The sequence below is a fragment of the Cucumis melo genome, chromosome 6, assembly GCF_025177605.1.
Source record: "Cucumis melo cultivar AY chromosome 6, USDA_Cmelo_AY_1.0, whole genome shotgun sequence".
In the NCBI taxonomy this organism is placed as follows: domain Eukaryota; kingdom Viridiplantae; phylum Streptophyta; class Magnoliopsida; order Cucurbitales; family Cucurbitaceae; genus Cucumis; species Cucumis melo.
Window position 1 is genome coordinate 27,937,741 of NC_066862.1, and position 19,566 is coordinate 27,957,306.

Sequence of the window (19,566 nt, forward strand, 5' to 3'; positions counted from 1 at the left end):
TATCTATGTCTATTTTGTTTACATTGGAACAATAATTTGATTGCCAATGTTCACAAAATTGTCGAAATCTCAAGTTTAAAGAAACATGAATGATAATATCATATTGATAAAAATGTCAAGGAAATATTTGAATAAAATTATAGATAAGAAAGATTCATAAAGCATGATTGTCAAACAGCAGCAATATTTGAAAATTGTGTCCTTTTAATTTCTTGTAATGTAATGTAAGTCCACTTATTGATATGATTGTCCAAATTCCCAAAAAAGAAAAAACATGACTATATTTTCCCAATAATGTATCATGGGTTAAATTATAAAAGAGGTTCATGCTAGCTTTGTAGACTTTTAAAAGTAATTTTACTTTTAACTTTACATTTCGAAATTTGTTCTCGAAAAGTATGCAAACGTGTGTATATATATGTGTGTGTATGCAAACGTGTGTATATATATGTGTGTGTATGCTGTGTGGTAACGTATGTGTTAAAATTAACACACATAGATTACTTTTTAAACTTTTAGACGAGTGCAGAGGTCGAACTTTAAAAAGTACGTATCATAATATACTCAATAGACTATATATGTTGTGTTCGTCATTATACAAATAAACATAGAAAAAAACAAATTACAATCATTTCCTATGTATGAGATTAGGTGTTGTCTAAATTACACCAAATCATTTCCCATCTAACAAGTCTCAGTGACTTTTGATTTTGTATGTTAATCATGTCATTTCTAAAGTTGAAATGGGTTGTCAGAGGTAGTTTTAAAGGGGAATGGGTTGGGGTTTCTCTTGGAGGACAAAGGGGGTGTTGTGAGGAAGCTTTGACCATGAAAAGAAAGTTTCATTCAAGAGGGGATTCCTCCCAGGGCATTATTATCCACAACTCATGTTATGTGAAAACTGCAAAATATCATAGCACTCCATATGGATCCAAAACCTTTTTCAGAGACAGATTTGGAGTTCATGGAATCACATGAATCAGATCAAACTCAACAAAAGCCACACCAAACTTCCCATTCAAATACATCATTGAGAGGACAGCCAACTGAGTCAAGGTTCCTCCTGCTGAAATGTTCAACATTTATCTTTTAGTGAAAAAAAGTGAGTTTATCTAGATGTGACAACGAATTAGTATACGAATTTACAATACTTATTAACAGAGAAGTGAGAATCCAGCTTTGCATAAAGATTCATTTACTAATGAGCAGAAAGTAAAATAAAGCTTGAATCAGACACAATGAATGGGGTTGGATACTGCCAATAAAATCCAGAGTTCAACGTTTGAGGATTGTGTGATTCTTCTGTCTTGATTGGCCCAATGAATACGAATACGATAGTTGTTCCAGTTAATGTTTCATCCAGTATGGCTTTTGCAGTCTTGATTCATAAGCCATCGTCAAATTCAACGTTACCTCCCAAACAGTCTTGAGTAGAGAAACCAAGACACAGCCACCTCGTCTATTTTGAGTGAGAAAATTCAATGTCGACTTAATTGAGTATAAAATAAGAACCAACTCCCTGCCATAATAGAGATTCAAGCATTTGGCTTTAAGAAATAAGTATAATGTTTTAATTCATTGGTTGTTAAACTACATTCAGGTCGGCAACTATATTAAATTTAATCTAGTAAAAGTCATCTGATCATGATTCACAATTCTGAAAGTGCTGAAACACACATTTCTATATGCTCAAGAAACTTGCATTGTAACTTCGAAGTGCTAAAATGATGGAAACAGATTGGAAGGAACTCAAAAAATAATGGAATGTCACTTGGTACGTCCTTACATCATAGCATCAGTATTAGTTCAAGGTTACGGACAGTTATAGAATAGAGGATGATGTTATACTCTTTTACATATATATAAAGAAGAAGTATGTTGTTCCAGTGTCCCCTGAATGAAACTAAAATCATTGTGATATATGCTGGCCAATCTACATGATTATATGCTGAAGACATAATAAAGAATAACGGTAAGCAAAGAACTTGAAAGACCTGATAATTATCGCAGAAGGCATTTAAACCTCCATCTTAACCTTCATGTCCCCATTTGGTAACATACTTTGTGCTTGCGCTATCCTTTTTGCTTCCTATATTTATGACAACAAGATTAAAATCCGAGCCCAATAACATAAAAACATAATGAGCAACAATGTTGATGAAAAACGTGAACTTAGTAGAAGAAAAATCAAAATCAAGGGTTTTGTCTACAGTATATCCTTGTGCCTTTTAATCGTTGTAATTGATTCACTAGTAAAAAAAAACTCACTCACAACATAGCTGCTAAAAAAAAGAAGTTTCTGGTTTCTAAACTCATACACGCTATGGGCTGTCCAAATAAGGATTCTGCTAGGATTCAAGATGAGACTGGCACAAACTATAAGATGATGAGTTTGTTGGTAAAGGTTGAAGGAACAGAGCAGTCGTCTCAAAAGGCTACTATCCACCCATTTTAATAGAGCAATCCAGTTTTATCTTCCATTATCTTCTCTGTCTCAAGATCAGGTTTCAACCAAATTGAGATCCGAGACATTTGATCTCAAGAAAAGATCTGGCCAATAGGAAAATAATGGCAGGATTAGTGTGCTTCTTTTGCACATACATTTTACCAATATTATGGGTTGGATTGATAGTGGCATGGGAGAAATGAAAGAATTCAACTAGACACCACATTGAAAGAACACAAATGGGAGAGATGAGTGAAGATCAAATGATCTCTTATGAGCATAAGTTAAGAGAAACTTGCAGACATTTACCGAGGGACCCACCAATCCATGGTGAGAAATTGAAAGGCCAACTTGCTTGAAGACAGGAAATGATTTGACACTTGGATCCTGTGGTCCCCATTGAACAGAAGATATTAAGCATTGGTTGTAGAGGAGCCGCTTATCTCAAGAAAGATGGATGTAGTAAGTATAGATGGTCCTAATGAGTACTTAATCCAAACCTTTACGTAGCAGTTGGGCAATAAGTTTGTTATAACAGTCCATGTTTTGAGTGCAGACCATTTTAGTCTAGGCATAAAATAGGAATATTGTAATTAAACGTAAATTAATAAAAAATGATGAACGTAAAATAGTAAAAATTGTACCAAATAGTAAAGACCGTAGCAAATGAGAGTTTTGAAATAGTGTAAATTGTAGCTAGTTGGGGAGTACAAAATACTATTTACGGTCACAAGAGATAGTTATTATAGTCTTAGTATAGTTGTTGCCCCAAAAACCCCCAAAGTTTTGAGGCCCAAACAACCCCTTAGAGCAAGGTGTGTTTCATCTTTCATGTTTCATAGGTAGAATTAGAATACTAGATGTCACAAACTCGCATGTTCAGAAGTGATTCGGAAATGGTCAAACATACTTACCATTTACAAAACTACTTCAAAGCATGATTTTAATCATTTGATTTTGATTATATGAAATTTGCATTTAGAAGTGTAAAAGTAAATATTAGATGATTTTGCCTATATTCAAAGTGATTTTACATGACAGAAGTGATTATAACAATTCCAAAATCATTCCCTAACGTGATGAGCGAAATAGAAATGGTTTATACATAGTGAGTGAGGCAAATTTTGAATTCAGCGATCACTTGGAAAATTTTTGCAGATGAGAGTTAACCCTCTTGAGAGGCTATTCCTTGTGTGTTCCACTGATATTGCAATAAATATTTGAGCTCCTACCAAAGTTGTTCTAAGTCGCAAGGAAAGGACTCATGCTCAAGAGGCCGGCAGTAGTACCATCTATACAGAGACACCAATTTGAATAAGCAGGGCTGTGATCAACGATTACCGTCATAGCCTCTAACCTTCCCCATCAATCTTGGGCCAAAAGTGGAAGGACGGTCATAGAATTATAGGCAGGAAGTACACTAAGTTCTTAACTTCATATAAGCTAATCATAGAACTTTGTTCAACAAACTAGGAGAGAAAATAGTTTAGACTGATTCTAAATTCATCAAACCATTTCATTCGAAAAGGAAAAATTTTCAAGGTCAAATTGGCTTTAGAGATCTTTATGGAAAAAGAACTAGGAAGTAGTTTTTAAGCAAGCAGTAATCAATCGTCCTATGAAAAAAAAATGCTATTTCTTTCCTCTCATGTTTTGACAATAAAACAATTACACAAGGAAAGGATGATGCAGACTTTGATAATACATCTAGCTTATGGTTATAGAAAAAGTAAAAATTAACCCGTAGAAGTCAAGAAATTTTTTTGATAAGTTCGAAAAGAATATATATTCAATCATTCTGAGAAAATTTTGAAGGTACAGATAAATTGAAAGAGAATTCAACTCACGGCAGCAGAAGCAGCACGAATTTCTCTATAAGACTCAACTTCATCAGGAAATGTTTGTTCGAGTTCCTCCAAAAGATGCTTCCGTAAACCCTGAATGTAGTAAGTAGGGCAAACTTAATGAAGACTTTCAGGAATTTATGGAAACAAAGAGACAAATAAGATAATATTAGATTTTTAACAGCCTGCCACATGGAGCATTAAGGACTACCTTGAACGCATCGGTTTTGCCTTTTGTACTCTGATTTTTTGCAATGCAACTATTTAAGACATCCCTCGTGAATTCATCTGGATTCTTCCCATCATCAATCAAACTAATCAAAGGAAAAGTAAATAGTGGACCAAAAAAATAGAAAAATTAGAAAAAAAAAATTAAAAATCTTGCAAAGCTAGAGAATGAATAGAGTAGGTTTACAAAGACTCACTTAAGAACCTCCATAGGGACCTGGATGGGACATTTCTCTGATAATTTAACCATGTTATCTAGCTCCAAAACTAGAGAATTACTGCGAAATCAAGAGACACTTCACTGATATAGAGAGAAAAAAGGAGTGAATAAAAACGAATAAGATCTTAGAGGAAGCAAAACTGGGCATACAGGCGTTGTAAAAGAGGTAGCTGATAGGCGGCATTGAAGTTAGAAACGGTGAGATTTAGCTGATGGAGGATACCCAAAGTTTTCTGAATGGAATTGATTACTTGATTCAAGTTCTGCTTTGAATCATCCACTGTAGTTGACACTGACGTATCATTGATAACCGATCCATTGCCACCGCTTCCACCAGTCCCAGCAGCTGAAGATGCATTTTGAGCCGAATCCATTATCTTCTTCCCACTTCTTAAACACCTTGGAGCTCTGAAATGGATATTTTCCAACAATCCAACATAAACGAGTTGTTAAGTACTTCATTATACGACAACTATTTGATTGTTATTAACAATTTTAGATGATGCAATGAACTTTCTAATGCCCCAGCTTCGTTAAATATGACATACTCAGCAGTCAGCACAACAAAAATAGTTGATCGTTCCGTACATATACTCAACAATTACTATCTCTCCCAACTATCCCTAGCTCATTTCAATTTTTCACAAATATCACAAAATCAGCCTTTACACATATCAAATACGTAGATTCACAATAGATATAACGAAAATTACTGTCTTCGGCCAGTGAGAAAGTACAAGTATGCGAACCCTAAATTGAAGGGACTCGATCAATTAGCTCTACAGTAACCCTGATATGAAATCCAACAAATCATAAAAAGCTTGACCGAAGAACAATAATTCCCAGAAATCAATCATGTCGCGGAAAAACGAAGGAAAAATTAGAAATACAAAATCAAGGACCGAAGAACAAAAATAATTCCGAAGAAATCGATGAAGAAGCAAGGTAAATTAAAGAATTGGAAATTGAAAGAACAAGGAGCTTGAATTTCTTACTTGTTGGAAGAAGATTGAGGAGAAAATTGAGCGGGGGGAGGGGAAAGCTAGGGCGGAATGTTAACCCCGTGAAAGCTTAAAGCTTTGAATCCAAGAGGAATGTCAAAAGAGGTCTAATTTGGGGATTTAATGCCAAATCTAACTTTCTTAAGCGGTGGGTAAGCACTTTAAAAATTATTTTAATATCTCCGCTTCCTATAGAATTTTAGGAAATATTTACTTTGAGATTTTTTAAAATTTTTGTCATCTTTAGGTTTTTAATTTTTAAAATTAAGTTTATAAATATTACTTTTTCCTTTATAATTAAAAAATTAAGTCATGTTTTATCAAAACAAAAAAATAATAATTTTTGCTTTGTAATTTTGGTTAGTAATTTAAGTGCATTTTTAAGAAAAATAAATTTAAAAAAAAAAACATAATTGACCTACTTTCGAGGGTCGAAAGAATTGATGAGATTTTGATAAAATTTAGCAAAAAAAAAAATCAATCATCTCCGAAGGATGAAACCATGATAAAGATATTAGAATAATTTCCAAATCAAATGATTATCGAAAGGCTTGAAGGAGTTTTAAATCTTCGATTTAAATTCATGATAAATTCATATATGAGAGACACGTATGTACTATATATTTCAAATATATCTTATTTTGAGACATTTTTTTTTATAATAATTATGGAAACGAATGATCCGAGTTACTACCGAAATAATTTCATTTGGGCATTAATGAGACACAAATGACAAATCTTTATGTTTCTATTTTAAGGTTTGTTTTTACATATATTTAATTACCGAGGATCAACTTAGCTAATTTGGTACGTTTAACATGCCTTTTTTATTTTTAAAGGTAATGGATTCTTAAAAAAGTAAACTAATTAACCTCACAAGATCGAGGAAAAAAGAATATATATATATATATATATATATATATATATATATATATATATATATATATAACAAAGATGAATGAGAAAGACAAGCACGCAAGAAGACGCACAAAGCTCAAGGAAAAAGGTCCCAAAGGAGAATAATGATCCCCTTAAATTTCGCCTCACACAAGAGAATCAATCCTCGGGCCAGATAGAATAATAGGTAAAAATCTCAAAATGAATATTTAGACTAAGAACACAAGTAAGACATAAAGTAGTACAATAGAAACCGCACATGTTATCCTTATACAAAATATAATAAATAACAACACACCAAGCAACTCTTCAAACCTTATGCCTCAAACGACTTTCTAAGATAAAATGGCAAATACAGGTTAGTTTCATATTCCAATATGATAACATATGTAAACGTCTTCTCCACACACATTGAAATAATTGCCATCTTTTAAATTAAATATTAAATAGATACAAATTAATGTGTTTTAGAAATAAGACAACCATTCGTTAGTTGAAAAAGATAATTACATAACCATTCGTTATTATTTCTAGTTAACTTCTACCAACCATTCATATTTATTATTGTGGCCTCGTTTAACAATTGGTAAAATAGCATGTGTTTATTCCATTGATTTTGAAAAGATATATAATACTGATCATAGGCAACTATACATATTAGAAGTTGAAAGTAGTTGGTTCGATTTTGTTAGGTTTCGGAGTTTGACCCATAGCCAAATCAAACCGATCACTTTTATAGAGAAAAGAGATCCAAACCGAAGTCTAATATCGATCAGGACCAATAATTCAAGTTCCAAATTTCTAATTAATTGTTGCAAAATGGGACCCCAATGTCTTGCACTTTGGCAAGAGCTTTCTCAAATTGGCTCCATTTTTGCTCCAATGTGCCCATATACCCAATAGACATTCTTACAAGCCCTGGTGAGATTCCAGCCAATTCCCTTTCCTCTCCACTCATTTCACTACTCGTGCTACTTCCTGAGCATGACATTAGAGTTTCATAGTACCCTAAACTCACTGCCATGAATCCAAATTGAGTAGTGTTTTGAAGTATACTCATGAGCTTGTTTGCCCTTTCCTCCGTCCCCATGTCCACACACAACATACCCCCAAACCCGTATTCTGGGTTAGCCAAGCTCTTCATCAGTTGGTGTTGTGGGTGGTCTTCTAGCCCAGGGTATATGACCTTTAACCCTGCCTTCTTCATCCTCTCCGCAAACACCGACGCTCTTCTGCAATGCTCCTTCATTCTCAAGCTCAAGTGAGGGATTCTCTCGGACAGCTCAAATGCCACCTTCGCATTCATAGTTGGCCCCAGAAGCATCAAGCTCCCTTGTCGTAGATCCATCATTGAGTTCACTAGCTTTGTAGGACCGCACACTGCACCTGCACTCACACCCCCATCATATAAATCCAATTATTTTCATGGAGAGAGTCAACATGAACGTAATAAATTAAACCCTATCTAAGTTCTTTCATATATATAGCAAATTTTGTGGGTTTTATATGATCCAATATCTAATCTAAAAGAAGGAAAAAGAAATATACATCCATATCCTCATCCCATGCCCAACTAAAAGTATGAAAACAGACAAATTCTGAGTCACAAATAATTCACGAGAAGAGCAACCAAACACCTAAACCCCATCATCTGCCATCACATGACATATGACCCCCATCCCCCACCACCACCATTTTTCTTTTCCTTTCTTTAAGAAAAAAAATATATTATCCTTTTCCTTCATCATGAAAATTGAGAATAAATTATCAATCATAAAATTTTGCAAAAGAAATTTAAAGTTAACTTTCCACTTTTTCCAATAGTCACGGAACAAAACTTAGACAAATCGGTATTCTCTTGTAGCGATTATGTCATAGAGCACTAGAGGAAAGGGATTTTAGAAATTTTATACTTTTTTAAGTAATAAAAATGGTCTCTTTAATTTAAATGTGTGAAATTTATGTAAATTTTAATAGGCTATTTAAATTGATATGAATAAACATAGCAGCCAAATTAATTCTTAAATGACATAACAAAGAAAAATCTTTAACATGCTATAGATAAATTTTAGTCATCAACTTTTTTATAATAATAAAAAAAAATTGGTACTATCTAATTTAAGTCTCTCCACTCTATAAATCTTAAATTTAGTAATATATCACTGATTTTGTGGAAACAAAACAAAGAATATCATCTCAAATTTCATTTTTTTTTTATTATCTAATTTTTTCTTATCTATTTTTAGGATTTTTTTAAATAGCTTTCAAAATTTGTTTTTCCTACAAATTTTGTCAAATCATGTACAAAGAGACAATCACAATTTCGAAAACAAAAAAATTAAATAGCTATAAAATACCCTAAATACTTAAAATTACTATGTGACAATTTAATTAGTAAAAAGATTAAAATTAAGAGACCCCAAATATTGTATTAAACATACCAAAACCTAATTGGGTGTTGTTGAGGTGACCATGGAAAACATACAACACCAAAAGAAAAAGAAGAAGAAGAAGAAAGAGTACCTGCAATGATGTCAGCTCCACCGCTAATGAACTTTGAAATACTATGAACGACGACGTCAGCACCTAGCCTCGCCGGCGACAGAATCATCGGGGCAAAAGTATTATCGACGACCACCGTGACACCTTTTTCATGTCCAATCCGGCATAATTCCGGTATATTTGCCACCGCCAACGTCGGATTCGAAACCGATTCGAAATAAAGCACTTTGGTTTTCCCTTCAACTATTGCCTTCTCCACTTCCTTCAAATCCCCTATGTCTACAAACGTCGTCGTTATATTCGAAGTCCTCGGAAAAAAGTGAGCCATCAACGCATGGGTCCCGCCGTACAATGTCCTACTCGCCACCACGTGGTCCCCACTAGCTAACAATTGGAGGAGCACGGCGGCGATGGCTGACATTCCGCTAGAGGTGCAGTAGGCAGCGGCGGTACCTTCAAGGGCAGCCATCTGACGGCTGAGATTCAAAACGGTTGGGTTGAAATGACGACTGTAGATGAAGAAATCACGGTCGGGACCCAACTCACCGGCGAACATCCGACGCATGGTTTCAGGTTCCATGACGGTGAATGTGGCGGAGGCTTCAATTGACATGTTTACCCCTCCGTGTTCGCCGAACTCATGACGCGTATTGGCAATCGCAGCCGCTGGATCTTCGAGGAGAGAGGAAATCATGGCCGTTGGTTTCTTTGAATCGGTTTTTACGTCGTCCGATTCGTCGGGGGATGCTCTCTTTGTGCCCCGGAAATTATGATTCTTCAATTCAGCCATGGAATGAGAAGGAACAATAAAATTTGGAACTTTTTTTCTTTTCTTTAAACAAAAAGAGTATAATACTAATAATAATAATAATTTGTTTTTGGATTTTTTTTTGTTTTAGGTTTAGAATGAGTGAAGAAGAGAGTTTATATAGAGAAAAAAAATGGGGGAGTGAGGGGTAAAATTGGAATAAAATGAATGTATAGTTGTGTTTTAAGTTTTGTTTGGAGGTTTTTGAAAACTTAAAATTAAACACGTAATCAAATTGCATGTATTTAATGCCATTTTAAAGTTCCTTCAAATAAGGAAAAATTAACCCCAAAAAAAAAAAAAAACCAATTTAATATTTTTAAAAAATAGTTGTCAATTTATTCATAATTTTTCTTTTTTTAATTTTATGAAATTAGTTTTCTTAAAATTATTGAAAAGAGAGCGTTTTTGTAATTTTGTGTTTTAAATGGTAACGTAGGTTTGTGTGTGAGTTGGAGCAATGGGGAAAAGCCAACAAATTTGGATTTATGGTTATTTCTACGCAAATTAGACCTAATGGTATATTTTATTTTAGGGTTTTGTTTTCTTTTTTCTTTTTTCTTTTTTTGTTTGTTTATTTTTTTGTTAATTAATGAAGGGGAAAAGAAGGAAAAAAAAAGAAAAAAAAATAAGAAACGTTAATTAAATGGAAAAGAAAAAAAAGGGTTTTGGTTGTTTTTAAAATTTTAGTTTATTATTATTATTAGTGTATGAGTATCATATAATTATCTAATTTTTCTATATTTGCTCTAACAATTTACATTTTTCTCTCTATATTTATTGCTTTCATATGTTTTCTCTAAAGTTATTTGGACTTGGAAATTATACATTGTGTGTTGCTCTCAAAAGATGTATTATATATATAGACATATTTAATTAAATCCTTGAATTTTAAAGATTTAGAAATTTTCGGATTTGCATAAATTAATGTTTTTAGAGTGAAGATTTTTCCAAACGGGAGAGAAATGTTGATTCGTTTTAAATTAAATTTCTTATTTAATTACAATTTTTGGGTTTAATTGGAATTTTAAATTAACTAAATTCTATTGTCTTTTTCCTTTTTTTAGAAAATAATTCTATTTTGTTTTAAATTTTAGATTTAGTTTGATGTTTGAAATTAAGGCTTGTTTCGAAAGGAATCCATTAAAATAAACGGTTTTGTCAAAAATATAAAAAGTCCACTAGTAAATACCAAAAATACCTCGGTCACGATACATGATGATCGTATAGTTCTTTTTAACGATTGAGAAAATGCTTCTCGATAAAGCTCCAATTTTACAATCGTGTTAACCATGCTAGATGAATATCTAGATCGTGTTGATTATAGTAAGCGATTGTTTAGATCATATCCACATTTTTAAATACAAATCTAAATGATCGTATTCACACAATCGATTGTGTAGTTCTTTATAAACGATGGGAAAAAGTGTCTTACAATCGTGTTAACTATGATAAGGTCAAAATGATCGTGTGGTTCTTTTAACTGATGAGAAAAATGGCTTCAAATTTAAAGTTGATCATGGTAAACGAACATGTTGCTAATGATAAACGATCGTTTTATATCATGTCAAAATGATATTTAAACGATCTGATATTCTTATAAGGAAGATAAGGTAACTTCAAAAAAATTTGTCGAAGATCATGAGCATGAAATATGGTATTTAAACATAATAATAAATCAATATGAGAAGAAGAAATCTAGAAGAGAAGCAATGCAAGTCAAACCTGAAAATTACAAAATTATTTTATTGACTTCCGGCTTTTTTTTTTTTTTTTTGGACGGTCGTAAATATTTTTAGGTTTTATTATATATATACGGTTTAATAAATTCAGAAAATGAATTTTAATTTAAACAATTATTTAGTTTAATTAATGTATTATTTTAAATAACTTAAAATCAAGAAATTAACCATTAGAATATGCAATTTTTAATCCCAAAATTCGAAAACAAATTTCAAATTATATATACCTTAGAGGGTGAGATCTAAATAATTATAGAAAGGAATTCTTAAATATCGCAATGAAATTACGTAAATATTAAACCGATAATTATTGAAAAAACGGTCTAATTTATTAGCTGGAGAATTGATTTTTATATATTCGTTTCTTTTTTAAGGATTACTTTTACATTTATTCATTAATTACATAAATTACTAAAATTACTCTCTCTCTCTCTTTTTAAAATAAAAAATTTCATACATTTATTATTTTATATTCTTTAAAAGATACTTATTAAAACTACTTGAATGTGGTAATTAAAAGCATGTTTAAATTCATCCTAATTAAAATTTTTATTTTATTTTTATTAAATTTGACTTTAAAACTTTAATAAAATGTTGCCAATCTTTACTTTACACTTTTTTTATATATATATATATATATATATATAGCATATGTGACAATTTTTACTTTATGAAAAGTTTTTGTTCTCAAAATTGTACGAATTATATATATATATATATATATATATATATATATATATATATATATATGATATATGATTGATAAATAATTTAATAAGAAAATAGAAGATTGAAAAATTTTAAATCTTAGTTATCACTTCGAGAAGGTATGTCAATAGTATATTGGCAACATGTGTTTATATCGATTGTGTATAAAAATAATAGACAAATAGTTTGGTACATCCTGAGTTGCATCTTTTTTTGTGCAACGCATTCAATCACAAGTTGTCACGTGATAATATTTTTTTAATTATTTTTTTTTCTCTTATTGTGATTTAAGAGGATGAATCAAGTATATTTAAGAGATAATAATGTTACGTTTGCAAATTATTTTTTAGGGATATTTTAAAAAATATAACAAAACGGCAAAATATTTACATTCTATAGAATAATTCTAAAAACTGAAAAAACTCATAGACAAACAATGAAAAATACAAAAAATGTTTCGTCAACAACACATATGTGATACACGATTGCTCATACTTGGCTATTATTTGTGTACGATCGTTTAGATTTAATAATTTGTTATATTTATGAAAAAAAATTTATTTTTCTATTTTATTTTTTAAATTATGAGTAACAATAGCATGAGTTACTCATTGTTCCTCAAGTGACATAACATATTGTTATTATTATTTTGGTAAAAGAACTTCATATTATTTAATTAAAAAATGTATGTATAAATTTTTTTTATGACTCATATATATTTTTTTTCCTAAAATAATGGTCAAATTTTGTTAATGTCCAAAAGATATATTAAATTGAGAAGCAAAGAAAAGAAAAGAAAAGATGGCTTTTGAAAAGTTTGATTTGATCACATTTTTCTCCCTTATGTATGGGGAGAAGGATGAGAACAAAAAATACTTTAATTTTCTTTACTTTTTTTTAAAAAAATAAATACTTTTATAGTACATTTTTAATAATTATTTATTTTTTTGATAACTTTAATAATTAATTTAAAGCTTATAGATACATGTGGTAGGGAAATATTTTTGATAGATTAGAATTCCATGTCACCATATTATTATTCCACAAGAAAAAATTTCGTACGTTTTAAAAAAATTAAATTGAGCTTAGTTTAGTGGTAATTAGTATAATAAGTTTACGTATTAGAGGTGTGAAGTCTAATCCTTATCTTCACGATTAACTACTCTATCTCTTTTTACTATTTTGATTTAAAATAGAAAATTTATTTCTTACATTAACGATAGGTTTCACAATTTCAAAACTCGACTTCTTATCTGAAATATCCCGTAAACAAATCCTTTAGTTTAGTGTATTTCAACGTTATCCCTAAATATTTTAAAAGTAACAACTAAGTATTAGAAGAAAACTAGAAATAAACGTATTTCCTTTTAACAATTTAAACGGATATAAATCATAAAGCATGTAACAAATATTAAAGCCATTACGTGAAAATTGAAATATCCAATTTGATCAACAATGGGAAGCTAAGAGCGAATGAGAAAATAGAACAATTATACTTAATTCTTTTATCACGTTTTAAAATCTACTTTTTTAAGCACTTAAAAAGTTTTCGTGGAATCTTATCGAATATAAAAAGTACATAGCTTTGTATAAAAATTAAACCCGTCAGATAGATATAGACAAACTTAAGGTCACGATGAAATGGATGATGGGACCAACTGACCTTTGGTCACAAAATATGGCAATTGACACATTATTATTTTTCCTTTGTCATTTTATATATCAAAAAATAAAAATAATTGGCTCTCACTATTCCAAAGAAGCTTCGAGATACAACTTACGACTAAACTTATGAACTTTCCAGTACAACATGTGGAAGTTGATAAGTCGTTCTAATAATCAAACGATTTTAAAGTATACGAAGAGAATTAAAACAACAAATCCAATTAGAATAAGAAACGTGGTTGTGATGCATTATGTATTTTTCTTCCGTTCTTTTATGTGTAGGGAAAAGAACAACATTCAAGCATGTTTGATTACTTGACAGAAACATACACGTTTAAAACAAAAAGCATACGAAACCATATATAATACATAAATCTATATATAAATTTTAAATTCTTAAAATTTGATTATTTGTAGTACTAAAATTTTAAATATAATCTTTTGATTCTAAGTCACAATTCTATCATTATAAGGATTAAATTAAAATTATGAAAAATTCTACAAATTATATATTCAACCATTTCATATGGTGACCAAACATAAAAAGAGAGAGAAAAACAATCTTATCCACACACAAAAGAAAAAAGGTTATTCTTTTGTTTTCCTTTAGCAAAAACCTACTTTAGATTTCTATGAACCCAAAATGGCCAACAAGCCCTCCTTATCTATAAAGTCCAAAACATAACAAAAGTAAATTATTGAAAATCTTTACTAAGAGGAATGATCGATTGACAAATCGAATGCATGTGATTCGGTTTGATTTGTGTTAAATTGAAACCGCTTCTTATGCGGTTCAGTTTAAGAATTGAACCGATTCTAAAACCGAGTCGAACCACTTTATTTGAAAATAATCAATATATATGTATAATTTATGGTAGACGGTACCTACTGGTTCTCGAAGATTAAACTTAAGGCAAAGTTTCCTCCGAGATGCCCCAAGATGAAAAACATAAGGATTTAGATTTTGAAACTTGAGGCAAAGTTTCCCTTGAGCTGTCTCGAAATGAAAAAAAAAAAAAACAGAAGGAAAATGTTTTAAAACTCGAGGTAAAGTTGCCCTGAGATTGCCCAGAATTTTAAAACTTTTGTCTTATGTTTTCATCATGGGACACTTGCATAAGTGATTCGGTTTTTAGTATGCACAAGCGGTTCAGTATCGATTCGATTTGACATAAATGAGCGGTTCGGTTCACTTTCAAATGAGTTCTTTTTTTTTTTTTTTGCATTTTGTGGTTAGTGCAGTTTTAGCTTCAAACCCAACCAAACCGAATCGTGAATAATACCCCTACTATCTATCAATAATAGATGGTTGTAGTCTATCAATGCATATCATTCTTTAAAGCAGCTGATAGACAATTATACTTCGCTCTATTTATTTATATATAAATTGTTTCAATTTTACTATATTTGATTTTTTTTAAAAAAAAATAATATTAATAGTTGATGTAGGCAACTCCATTTTCTTAGGTAAATTTCCTCCACAAATATGGTGTCCTTATCAAAATTTTGTCAACCTTATCATATCTCCACTTACCATTATTTCACTTCTTTTTTTCTCCAAATCATATAGATTGTATATTCCCCCTCCACCAAATCTCTAAACTTACTTGTCTCCTAGAATTTTCCTAAAAAATAATCCATGAAATTGGAATATCAACCCATCCATTACGAAAATGACAACATTATTTTCTTTCAAAAAGAAATGACAAAATTGTTGTCTTATTTGTCAAGTTATACGAAAAAAGAAAATCACCTTCTAAAAAACTTCATTTGATATCGTTATCGTCGTGCATATATACATTTTCACCATGCACAAGACAATGCCTTGGAAATAATATTTTACTAGAAGTTCGTCAAGTCTAGCTATAATTTCATAAATAGGGATGTCACCTCTAATATGTTGTTTCGTATTTTTTTTTCTCCCTTGTACTAAAATAAAGATAGAAATAATCATTGTCCAACGTATCGATATTGTTATTACATACTTGGTCTTAAAGTCATTGACAATGAGATTGAATAGTCTACGTGTCTTTTAATGATTTCGAGGTCTCCTACGTTCGATAATTAGTTATCCTCAATCCTTAAGGGTTTTTTTTATTCGAATCGTTATTTAGAGTTTATGAACTTTAATTTAATATTAGGTTAAACACATAAACATGTCAAAGTCAATTTACAATTAAAAGAAAATACTTCATATATATATATATATATATATATAATGACTATAATTAGTTTTAATCATTTATCATGTTAATCTAAAAATTCGAAATCAAGTAATACACTATATATTTAATAATTAATAACTACATTATATATCATGAGATTTTACTATCAATAACTAAACTAAACCAATCGGTTCTACATGTAAGAAATTCAAACTAATGTCCAATGGAGGATAAAACCAATAGATCGAGTTTTATTTGGATCAGTTTATTATTTGTTTGGTTCTCGATTTTTTATATTTGATCTTTTTCCTCCAAAATCGTATTCTTTAATTTCCGCTTTATCTTGAATGAGTCGTTTTTTGCTCGATCTATTTATTTCTTTATAAATTGCAATTTTACTCTTTTTTTTTTGTTGTGCTTTTCTAAATAAAAAACAGTCCTTTTTCTTTTTTCTTTCTAAACAACAAATATAAATGCATTATTCTACCTATAATACAAAAAGATATCTAATGAAAACTATATATTTTCAAGGGTGCATATACCATTTTGTTTAGTTCGATTTTCATTTGGTTTTCTCAAAAAAAAAAAAATCGTTCGAACCAATATATTTTTGTTTTCTCCAAATACAGACCAAGAAGTCCAATTTGACACTAAAAAACAAAACCAAACTGTTGGATCAGTTTGAATTAATTCGATTTTTCGATTTTCCGATTTCCCTCCCTCCTAGTTAACATTATAGAAAAAGAATAAAATAAAATAAAAATATTTATTTTAAAAATGAAAACTTGATTGTTTTTTAAGATTAAACCATATTAAATATACTTGTCATATGTCAAATGTATTTTTATAATAAAGTATTAGAGTTAAAGATATTTGCTAAACTTTGAATATATTCAAACAAAATACTAACATTTTGATCTAAAATTATGTTTTTAATCTTAATAATAATAATAATAATAATAATAATCTAATAAAAATATTGGTAGCATAAATTAGGCCAACAAAGTTTTTCATCCTCATCCCTAAAAAGGAACTTTGAATGGTCAAAATTCCTTCATTACATTAAAGTCTCTCACTCATCTTAATTAGAATATTATATAATAATTCTCATTGATGTATTAAATAATATATATAACTATTATTCTACTTCATGTTCATATCCTAAAGAATTTTAACTATATGTTTTAATTTGTTTGCATTACAATTCACAAAGTATCAAATTGAGACACAAGTTTCTGATTTTCATCCTCATCTCTTAATTTTATTATTTTGTTTTTGAAGATGGGGTTTGACTTTTTTTCTTTTTTTAGCAGAAAAGTCAATGAATTTTTATCTTTGTGATATAAATATATGACGATAATATATAAATATTTTGATGTTTTTTAAAATTGAGTTTATATATATAATTGATAAATTATTATTGATAGAAAGAAAATTTGAAATTATTTACAATGAAAAAAATCAAATGAATTATATAGAATTTGAATGGTTTTGATATATTTTGTAAATAAAATTTCTTTTTTTTTCGATAGCTTTTTGAGAATATGATATAGGAAAAATACAACATATTGTTTTAGAATTTTGTAAATATGATAGGATTTTTGTAACTTGTTTTGACTTTTTTACGAGTGCATTTAAATTTTGGAATGATTAAGTTACGTAGTAAATTATCTTTATTTTTATTCTATAATTTTTTAATTATTATTATTATTATTATTTTCCATAGTCGTCTATACATTTCTTTAAAGAAAAACATTCCACGATTTCACGTCTCACACCTAGAATGAAGAACCCCTACCTAATTGGAACCACCCAATTTCTCGTGGGGTCATTCCATGGAAATTTGATTTGAAACTCATTTGGTACAAATAGAGTGTGACATTAGAAAAATGTGTCCGAGAGAAAAAAGAATTTTTAAATTATGAGAGAAAAATTCGTCCAAACTTAACCAAAATGAGCATAGTTCGACTAACATTTGAGTATGAACTATACATTTGAGTATGTTAATTAATGACCATATGGTTAGTGGTTCAAATCCTCAAAAACTTACTTGTATTACGAAAAAGAAAATTCCTCAAAAACTCTATATACTTTTTAAAGAGACCATTAATTCTGTAGGTGCATTTTCGGAACATTATGTACATTTCCAAACATTCCTAAAGTAGAAATATTCTTACTAAGCAAACACAACCATATGAGTATTTTTATATATTTGTAAATATATACTAATTTTATGTAGAAAACAAATATGATTATTTAAAGATGTCAAACATTTATAGTAATTCCAGATATCTACGTTTTCAAAAACATATAGCTCCTTGAAACAGTGGAGATCTAAAATCACATTGTTTTAGATGACCATCATCACAACGAGCATTTTAGGATAACATATACTACAATTCTTAAATGAATATTTGAGTATGTTTTTTTCTCTCTCTCTCTCTCTTTTATCAAAAGTGTATTTCTAATAATGAAAGTATAAGATAAGAGAATGATAGGGTTTGGTGAGTAGAAGGATTGAGATTTTGAGTAGGAATGCTTATCTAAAATCCATGTAAGGGCAGCTTTTAATATCTTCTCCTTTTGTGGTGGACCTTCAACAAAATCAATAATGTCACCAACATTCAAATTTGGCAATATTCAAACTCTCTAACCTTTACCAAACTCAAACAGATAGTTTATAATTAGTCTAACTTAATTCTAGTTAGCCATTTGAGTTACTAAAGAGAGGAACTCGTTCAAAAGAATCTGGTTGAGAATTGGGGTAAATGTATCTAGTAAACTTTTGTCATCGTACTCCTGATTCAATGTTTGTTTTTAAAAGTCTATACGTTTTTGTGTTGGAGATTCTAAGTATTGTATTGATACATTTACTCCTATTTATCAAATTAAAAGAGAAACATTATAATCAAAAGAACGAGAGAAAGAATTAATTAACGACCTGTTCGATGTGTATGAGTTTTCAAACTTTAGGAGAATCTCTATTCGGTAACTATTTTGTTCTTTTTTTTTCTTTTTTGTTTTCTAGAGTAAGTCTATTTTCTCTTCATGTCTTACGATGATTTGTATCTTTTTTTTTTTTTTTTTTAAATACAATGGTTGAATTCTTTGCTAAATTCCAAAACATAAAAATAGCACGTTGAAAGCTACTTTTTTTTTTCTTTCAAAATTTGGCTTGGTTTTTTAAATTATTGGTAAAACGTACCTAGGATTTGAAGGTGAAAGTATGTCCGGGATTTAAAAAAAAAACTATTACTCAAAAAAATTAATTAAAAAGTTTAGATTTTTATTAGTTTTTTAATGTGATTAATTCCACAAATATAAATTTAATTTATAAATG

The 19,566-nt window shown here is 29.8% G+C and overlaps 2 protein-coding genes across 3 annotated transcripts; both read right to left on the reverse strand.

Annotated features, from left to right (window-relative positions):
* Positions 1 to 990: 990 nt before the first annotated feature.
* Positions 991 to 5,892, reverse strand: LOC103490703 (mediator of RNA polymerase II transcription subunit 10b). 2 transcript variants are annotated; one of them, XM_008450337.3, is made up of 7 exons: positions 5,734 to 5,892; positions 4,889 to 5,146; positions 4,716 to 4,796; positions 4,502 to 4,604; positions 4,294 to 4,383; positions 1,995 to 2,089; positions 991 to 1,519 (listed from the first exon to the last, which is right to left on the reverse strand). In XM_008450337.3, exons 2-6 carry the CDS (start codon positions 5,110 to 5,112, stop codon positions 2,018 to 2,020), a joined length of 570 nt encoding a protein of 189 aa, XP_008448559.1. In that variant the 5' UTR covers positions 5,113 to 5,146; positions 5,734 to 5,892; the 3' UTR covers positions 991 to 1,519; positions 1,995 to 2,017. The 2 variants fall into 2 exon arrangements, with proteins under 2 accessions (XP_008448559.1, XP_016900643.1); XM_017045154.2 differs by lacking the exons at positions 991 to 1,519; positions 1,995 to 2,089 and adding an exon at positions 3,424 to 3,738.
* Positions 5,893 to 7,441: 1,549 nt separating this feature from the next.
* Positions 7,442 to 9,928, reverse strand: LOC103490704 (methionine gamma-lyase-like). Its single transcript, NM_001328449.1, is given in 2 exon segments — positions 7,442 to 8,022; positions 9,160 to 9,928. Coding segments are annotated over 2 exon segments (1,350 nt in total).
* Positions 9,929 to 19,566: the final 9,638 nt, after the last annotated feature.